Here is a 9,613-nt window from a genome sequence, read left to right on the forward strand (position 1 = left end):
AGTGGAGCCTTCAGATCATCAAGTTGGCCATCTTATAAATCAATATATTTATAATGTATACCCCTTTCAATCTCTCTCCCTTTGTATTTGTAGGTCTAAAAGGAGAGCCTGGCGATGTCAGACGTCCTAATCCTTGTCATCCTTCTCAGGGCCTTCCTGGTGCTCGTGGTCCATCTGGCCCATATGGTGAAGATGGAGAAGACGGACCTAATGGCAGTGAGGGACCGAAAGGTACAACTCAATTCAACAGCAGGGCGTATATTTGTAACCAGGATTCATTTGATCATGAAGTATCTCCTATTCTTGGCAGTGTTGTTATTGTTAAGTTAAACTAAGTCACTTAATTAAATCAGCTGCAGTCTGTAACTTTTGGCGCTCTAGCGGTTAATAAACAGAACTGCATGCCGTCTTGCGGAAGAACAAGAGCTACTTCTCTCTGTTTATGTCTATGACGACTCACACACAGGTACTGTGCTACTCCACAGCGGTACGACCCATACCAGTTTAAAATAGTCCGAATATAAGCACTTATTAAAGGTGTACCGTAGTGATTTAGGATAAGACAAAAACACGGTTTGAAAAACGGATTCATGATGTACTCGCTTAGTATATAATTTTTTTTATATTTTTAACACCAAAAAAGTTAAGGACTGCAGCTCTAAGTTAAAATAAAATATAAAAAACGTAAACTTAAAATGTTTCCTTGGCAACTAACTGAAATAAATAACCTTAAGTTAAAGTATTAAAATTACTAAAACATAAAAAAATGAAAACCGAATTAAAGCTATATTTAAAACTAAATTATTAAAAATAAAAATAAAACACTGAAATATAAAAAAAAGTCCAATTCAACATATTAATAAATACTATAATAGTATATAAATATTACTAACACTACACTAATTCTTGAATGCCAAGACTATATTGCTAAATTATATTTGCAAAAAAAGCACCATAGATTCTTTATTAAAGTAGTCCATACTTTAATTTATATATATATACCAACTATATTTTCTTGCTTTTATAAACAATCAACATCCTGATTGTACCGTAAAATCACAGGTTGTCACTCTAGTAGAGTTGACAGTGTAGTTTCTGCTCAGGTGTGAAGGGACCAATGGGAGCTGATGGCTTCCCTGGACCTCCTGGGCCACTAGGACCAGACGGGCCTTCTGGAAACCCTGGATATGAAGGCGTAAGAGGACCCACAGGCTCGCAGGGTATGCAATTGTGTATCGTTAACAACTTAGAGTGTTTACTGACTCAACTAGGCCTGACACTGTTATATCTTCTTTCCTCCTTCTATCCAATCATTCATCAAACTGCACTGACATTCATTTAGCAGATGTTTTTATCCAGAGCGACTCACATCGAGCCAGTTATTATCAACCCAACCATTTGTCCATCACTTTATCTATCTCAGGACCCCCGGGACCAGATGGTGATCAGGGTCTTCCTGGAAACAATGAGATGTTTTCCTCAGGCTTCCTTTTGGTGATGCACAGCCAGTCTGAGATTGTGCCAACTTGTCCCCTGGGCCTAACCGTGTTATGGACCGGCTATAGCCTGCTATATATGCAGGGTCAGAAGAGAGGACACACACAAGACCTGGGTATGTGGCTAATACACACGGTCACACTCAAAAGTGCCTGTGATTCCATTTAAATGTTGATTAGGTTCTGGAACAGAGAATTTTAGTTATTTTAGTATCACTGAGATTTTTTGGGATTTTTTATTTTTGTATTTTGTTTTCATTTTAATTTTAGTCCGTTTTAGTCATTTTTATTTGTTATTGTTTTAAATGTCTATATATATAGTAGTTCAGTACATCAAAAAAAATATTGCTTTGGCAACTAGCTGAAATAAAATAAGTTTGCTTTTTTTGTTTTATTTGAGATGAAACTTTTATTTTTAATTTAAGCAACAAATATTTTTCACGGTTTTATTTAACTATAAAAACCCTGATATCAACACAGCATATTGACATGTGACATATTCAAACTTATTTTTGTGTGTGTGTTTTCACCAGGCCAGGCAGGTTCATGTGTACCCATGTTCAGCACCATCCCGTTCTCTTCCTGTGATATGCACTCCTGTAATTACTCCAGCCGCAACGAAAAATCCTATTGGCTGTCTACAACCGCCTCGATTTCTATGGCGCCTATAAAAGGAATGGAAATTCAGACACACATCAGCAGGTGTGTGGTGTGTGATGCTTCATCGCCAGCCATTGCAATACACAGTCAAGACTTGTCTACACCACTTTGTCCACCAAACTGGAGAAGCCTCTGGACCGGATATTCATTCATTATGGTAAGAGAAGAGAAGTACAGCTCTGTTCCAAACCCTAGTAAGCTGCCTATAAGAGCTTGTTCTCCCACTGCGAAGGCTGCTGCCTTAGGGGTCTTTCACATGTCTAAAAACGCAACCTGTCGATCATATTACGCATAATTGATCATATCATGAGGCTCGGGGTATTTTATAACAGTAAAGGGTGTTTACATGGGAAATGCTAAGAAGGTGTAGCATTCAGTCTATTATAAAACACTACAAATAATGCATGTCTGTCCATTATATAATCAAAATCCACTTTAGATCGCGATCGGCAGTTATTACAAGTCTGTTATGATGGGTTTTGAGATAAAACCGTAATAATCTTATAAATTCTGACATGTAATTTGATGCTAATTGTAGCTAATGCACCCGGCTACCTAGATGCGATTATATTTAAGATGAATTTGGTCAAAAGAATTCTTGTAAGGTCTCATTTATAGTTATATATACTCTTATAGTTTGTGTTTCTGGTGTAGTGCCAAACTTTATTTATCTTAATTTACTGTTGTTTTTGTGCAGTGGACGAGGTTAAAACCAAATGGAAAAAACTACAAGATGCATACACAAGGAAAAATGCATTCTCCGTCAGCTATTGTGCAGGTGTGAATTAGCCGTAGGCGATCGATCGCTTCGCGTTCGGTGTGAAAGCACTGTTCGTCGCTTTATCGCATCCCGCACAGTGTAAAGGGGTTTTAAGGCTATCCCAGAATGCACTGCAACCATCTCAGACAATATTTTCATCCAAGATGAATGATGAATAAATATTTTTTCAATTAAGAATATATTTTATTCAATACTGAAAAATGAAATCATTTAGTTTAACATGAACCATTAAACTGAACCATTAACATGGACCAGTATCTTTGTAATGTCATTTTTCTTGTGTCGTTGTTAGCATCATGCTAACATCATACTCAAAAGTTTGGGGTCAATAGGATTTTTTTTTTAAATTAATAATTTTTTTCAGCACAAATATTTTAAATAGTTCAAAAGTGACAGTAAAGATTTATATTTCAAAAGAATGCTGTTTTCTTGTACTTTCTATTCATTAAAGAATCCTGAAAGAAATTAATTAATTAATTAATTCATTACATTTATATAGCGCTTTTCTGGGCACTCAAAGCGCTTCACATGGAAGGGGGAATCTCCTCAACCACCACCAATGTGCAGCATCCACTTGGATGATGCGACGGCAGCCATAGTGCGCCAGAACGCCCACCACACACCAGCTTACTGGTGGAGAGGAGACAGAGTGATGAAGCCAATCAGTGTATATATATATATATATATATATCCAAAAGAAAATGTTAAGCAGCACTAGCTGTTTTCAACATTGATAATAATACAATTGTCATATGATTTTTGAAGGATCATGTGACCCTGAAGACTGGAGTAATGATGCTGAAAATTCAACATTGGTCACAGAATAAATTACATTTTAAAATATATTCAAATAAAAATCAGATATTTAAAATTGTAATTATATTTCACAATATTACTTTATTTTTAATCAAATAAATGCAGCCTTTGTGAGCATACGAGACTTTCAGAAACAAAAGAAAAATCTTACCAACCTCAAACTTTTGAGTAGTAGTGTGTATCTCTTTACATTTTAAACCAATCACATGATGCAACTTAATTTCGGTGTTCCAGTATACAGGATCGGAGAAAGAGGGAGGTGAACAGTCTCTGGCGTCAACAGGAAGCTGCTTGCAGAACTTCCGCAGTCAGCCGTTCGTGGAGTGCCGAGGTCCGGCTGGCACATGCCATTATTTCGCCACCAGCTACAGTTTCTGGCTGACAAAAGTGAACGCGCAGCACTTTAACTCCAATCCTCAAAGTCCTGTGCAGGAGAACCACGAGAGCGTCAGCAAATGCAACGTCTGCATGATGAATGATCCCAACAATTGATACAAGTCATGAAAAAAATAAAATAAATAACAAATAATGTTTGATAATTTGCACACAAACATAATAGTTGCTGATACAAGGATCCAGGGAGAACATGAATATTGGTGTATAGGAATTTGTGCAAATGGTCTTGGTTTTTAATTTTTTTTTTAAATGTAATAAAAACTAGAATGCAAATAGGTCACTGGATTGGAATTGATGGAGATGCTTTTGGCTTTAAGGATAAAATGGACATAATTTGTGACCATTTTTTTGATGACAAAAAACTACAGACTGTGAACTTTTTACTTTACTGGATTTGTTCCAACATAGCTCTGTCTTACATGACTTCTTTTACATCTTTACTCAGTGCACGTTTTGCTTCTAGTTTTTATTACATTTAAAAAAATTGTAAAAACCCAGACCATTTGCAACAAATTCCTATACACCAATATTCATGTTCTCCCTGGATCCTTGTATCAGCAACTATTACGTTTGTGTGCAAATTATCAAACATTATCAGCACAATATAGTAATGCTAGTTTAGGTCTATGGTGCTTATAGGTCTTTAAAGCAGCACTAAGTAGGAATTCCGTTTTTGTCAAACAGCGACCCCTAGAGTCGCTGTGGAGTACTTGTACTGTCGTGAATAGCACTCACGCAGAGATGGCTCGCACTCACGGCCGGATCTCCTCCCCCTGTACACCGGTACCTGTTCAGTAGGATGGACGCTGTAACGAGTGGAAATAAGGTGTGGCCCCTTTAAGAGCTGCGCGCGCCCAACACCACATGTATACGGCGCCGGGTTATTTCTGTTTGATGCTCATTTCATCAGAATTTTATCAGATCTGTTTTTTGCCGTAAAGCAATTCGTTACCTAGCGAGACCTGATATCACACGATACTTCCTAACACTGAGGCCGGCGGCTCACCTTGATAATGAAACTCTCGTGATCCAGTGAAATCAAATAGGAACGTCTCTTTGCAGCTATTGCCATTGCTAGCTAAATTAATATTGCGGTCAGAGTAAAGGCACCTTTTGTCATGTAGGTGCAGTTTTCTTTATATAAAAATGAACAAATGACTGTTAAAAAGAAAAAATGGTTTTCTAGACTTGAATTTCTCATTTTCTTGAATTCAAACCTAGCATTTTGTGCAGCATCAAACTGTGGTCACGTTTTCCCGTTGTTCGGCACATCCATTGGCCAAAAGCCAGTAATTTTGATAGGAATCCAAGAAATCTGGAAACTCACTTGAGGGCGAAAGATTTCCTCACACAGATTTCACAAAAGGTTCATGGTGGTCCAACAGAAATCTGCTTCTTTTTTTTTTTGGGAGACAAATTAATCTCAAGGCAATCAAGGTGTACATTATTATCTGCTATGTTTCCACGCAAACACCAAGATGTGCATAAATTCTAAAAATGCACGTATAAAAACGTATGCGTACCATTGAGTTGTATATATATTGTTTATCAAGACAGGCTCTGAGGTGCAAATGACGTATGAAAAAAAACAGTGGCTCCACCTATGGAGTGAAACCGTTGGGTTCCAGAAGAAAAAAATCCATAGGTAAATTGATTTTGAATGATAACTTATAAATCTTTTAAAGACAACCCTACTATGAGCTATGAGGTTGTTAATCCACGTTTGCTTCTGCTGATGCCTTCAGCCTGCATTATTTCAGCTTATTTTTTACATTAATTGTGTTTAACAGCAGAATCCCTTGTGGAAAAACTACATTACCCATGATACTGTACAGAAAGTTACGGTAGGCTACAACAATCAGTCGAAAGAAACTGAACGTGCCAAAAGAGCTTTTTAGCTCCGCCCACTCCCATGAAGCACTTCGAATGACATAATCTCGTCGATCTCCCTACGCTCTCAAAATACTTACATGTTTGTATATACAGTATATATGCATATTTTGAAATAAACTTTAAATATGTTGTTTTTATATATAATCAACATTTGTAGATGAGTTGTTTTATATTTCTAATTCGATTATTCTGTCCGCAATGCTTCATGGGATTTATTTCCCTCAGTAAATCCATTAGGCTTGTTTGAGATGAGCAAAATCAGCGCAGAACCGATCACTGGTGATCAGCGCGAGATGCATGCCGGTAAGAAATGTGTCCGAGTGCGGTCCGCCTTGCTCTGATGTCATGCTGACGTATGTCAAAAAACTCTCGCAAGCGCAAGGCGCACGTGTCGGATTCTGCAGTCGCGCGCAGTTGCTCTCCACCGACTGCGCTGATCAAAAGCACGATGGGAAACGACTTGCTGACGACACAGCCTAATGCTCATTGGTTTAAACAACCGTGATGTATTGTTCTCTTTTGTGTAAAATGTTTGTTTTTAAAACTCTGATATCATGTTGTAAGTGTATACGTTATGTGAATATTCCCAAACTCTCTGACGGTGCGATCTAATGGGTTATGCAATGTAATTTTTATATAAAAATTAAAAAAACACATCTGTATTAAAGAAAAAAATATTGATAAACACGTATTTGGAATGGAATTAAATAACAAGTAGGCTACTTTGGGTGTTTTGTTCATTATATTTATTTTCATAATAAAGCAACATAACTTAAATTACATCCAGTTTATTAGCAACACTGTGCATGAGCGTGAATCCCGCGATATCCATCTTCGATCTCGCAGGTGTTAGATCCTCTGCGAGAAGAGAGATCTGTCCGGCTTGCCTGCGCTTTCTTCACTCCTCCTCTTACTGCAGCCGCCTACTCTCTCGACTACATTTCAGGCGAGGCAAGGCGCATCTCAAACAAGCCTATTGTCTTGTTGTACCTTTGGTCTAATTTTTTTAAACTTTCTGTTCGATTTAAAGTTTTCCCTTTTGGAAAAATGAATGGAACCAGCGCCATTGCACTCATTGCAGCAACTTCCTTTTTTATTACAGATAATTTGCCCAATTTCCCAGGAAGTGACGATTTTGTTCTCTTGAACACATGGGATGGAGATTGTGCTTAAATTGCTTTATGTTTGTCCGATATTCCAATTTTGAGCAGTTAAATTCGCAACTTTGGATGGAAACATCAGTAGGCCTATTGTGTTTTTCCATTCACTGCGCTACTTTTCCATTATTTTTCATTCCACTGCGCTACTTTTCCATTATTTTTCAATGTAAACACGCGCTTAGACGTCTTGCGTCTTTTGCAGCATCTCGCTCATGACACAGCGTTCTGAAATCGTGGCGCTCAAGTTAAAAGTAGTTCAATTTTAAAAAACGCGTCTCGAAACCTTGTGTTTTTTCCCCATTCCACTGCCCGCATTTTCAAAGCGAAAACACGTTCTGTGTGAATGGCTGTTTTAACCAACAATCTACAGCATGAACTAACAAACATTTGGATTTCATTAATAGGCCGGGAGCCAGGTCCACTCCTCAGGATGTTTTTTTGCTACCTTTTTTCACTATTTCCTATTATCTTTTACCTTGGGCCATCACAAGTTGATAATGACCACCCGTTTGGTCTCAGGGGCCAAAAAACACCCTTTTTGGGAAAAGTTTTTGGCAGAATGATGTATTAAGGTGCTGCAGCTACATAAATGGTCATAACCCTAAAATTTTGCATGGTCTATCCTGACACGACACATGCCCCCTAAAGCTTTTCACAAAAAGGGTGTTTTTTGGCCCCTGAGACCAAACGGGGCCGAGTTGGGGGTGGTAATTATCAACTTGTAATGGCCCAAGGTATAAGATAATAGGAAATAATAGTGCAAAAAAAGGTAGCAGAAAACATCCATAGGAGTGGACCTGGCTCCCGGCCTATAAGACTTGTCTCTGGTTTCTGAAGGAAACGCATCCTGTGGCAAAGACTAGCATTATCATGTCAGAATATGGCTGTGAATGTGAATGCTTGGATGATATTCAAGACTTCAGTCAGTGTTAAAACACTCCTTATTTCACTGTACTCCATACATGCACCATTTCTAAAACACCCTTCAGGCCACAAGGTACATCTGAAAGTTCTGTTTAATGTAGTTAGCCTAAAAAAATAGTCCTTTACCTTTCATTTCTGTCTCCTTCTGTTCTGCTGTTTTGTGTAAAGACCATTTCAATTGAACTTCCCACTCATTATTGGACACTTGAAAACCTTACCTGCTTAGTTTTTGTTTTTGTTTGGTAAAAAAAAAAAAAACTTTAATATTTCCCTCCTCTCACTGTCTAAACACTGTCCCAGCAGTGAAATTTTAGATTTATGTTAAAATTTGTCATTTGATGTTTCATAAATATATTCACAGTGCCATTACACACTTTGACAAAAAATATAATTACTGATTAATGTGATTAACAAAAATGGTGTTTTGAGCTATATGCTTCATAATATTATATTTAATGTCCCACACCTGCGGTCTCAATGTTGAGATACATAAAATAAGCTAATTTAATTACAATTTGACATTATTTCATATGGAATTGTTTAATATATAGATTCATTTACAGCATCTTAAAATTCTTTGTATTATTTACTGATCATTTTTATGCTTTTTTTTTAACTAAATGTGCCTGTCCCACACTTTTGAGTCCTTACCGCAATGATGAAAAAAAGCTTTTATTATGAAATTTGATCAAACACAAACAAGTCTAGTTTCTATGGAAACAGAAATGATCACTTGAGCACATTGCTGACAGACTGGGCCACCCACACTACCTCACTCACAAGATTCCCAAAAAAATTAAGTAAACATCATCTTTTCTGCTCTAGTATTTATTGTGCGTCCTTACCATTCAGCTTAATAATTGTGTATTTTGAACTACATTTTAAAAATAAATGTATATTACTGTTGAATTCATGTATATTAAGATGCTTAGAGTCAAAACTAATGTGGTAGGCCTTGCTAGCTGCCAATTAGCTAAAATATTAGCAAAAATGTCATTTCCGCAACATGTCTTTACCGCAGCAAATTTAGGTGTTGCGGTAGAGACAAATTCAAGGTTTACTGTATATTAAATTACAAATATTCAGTATATTATTAGTACTGAAGTATATATTAGTGTATATATATAAACATGCCATTTTCTGTCGTGGCAGTTTAACATTGTGTCCTTTCCGACACAAGATGCCATTACCGCAGCACTGCTCTATTTTCGCTTTTTTTTTTTTTTCACATTTTCATTTACAAAAAAATATTTTTACACTTAAGCTGAGATGATTAACACATTGAAATTGCAACATCTGTCATAAAAAGTTAAATATGTTATCTTTTGTGTGTATGGAAACAATTGACATCTAAGGTTACTGTACATTTTTTTACATGGCATAGAAAAAAAACATGAAATTCCCTATTTTGTATATTATTATTTTTATATCAGTATTTACAAAACTGCATCAAATTTGAAAAAGCTATTTAAATATATTTTTTTTTT

General features: G+C 36.6%; 1 protein-coding gene across 1 annotated transcript in view; it reads left to right on the forward strand.

Annotated features, from left to right (window-relative positions):
- col4a4 (collagen, type IV, alpha 4) overlaps positions 1–4,250 on the forward strand; it is a 79,727-nt gene extending 75,477 nt beyond the window's left edge. Inside the window, exons 44-48 of the mRNA XM_056243326.1 lie at positions 94–231; positions 1,104–1,220; positions 1,424–1,612; positions 2,030–2,313; positions 3,988–4,250. Of these exons, the coding sequence (XP_056099301.1) occupies positions 94–231; positions 1,104–1,220; positions 1,424–1,612; positions 2,030–2,313; positions 3,988–4,245 (986 nt within the window). The 3' untranslated portion in view covers positions 4,246–4,250. The remainder of the gene's footprint in view (positions 1–93; positions 232–1,103; positions 1,221–1,423; positions 1,613–2,029; positions 2,314–3,987) is intronic.
- Positions 4,251–9,613: the final 5,363 nt, after the last annotated feature.

This window comes from Rhinichthys klamathensis, unplaced genomic scaffold (genome assembly GCF_029890125.1).
Source record: "Rhinichthys klamathensis goyatoka isolate OS25496 unplaced genomic scaffold, OSU_Roscu_1.1 h1tg000786l_1, whole genome shotgun sequence".
Lineage (NCBI taxonomy): Eukaryota > Metazoa > Chordata > Actinopteri > Cypriniformes > Leuciscidae > Rhinichthys > Rhinichthys klamathensis.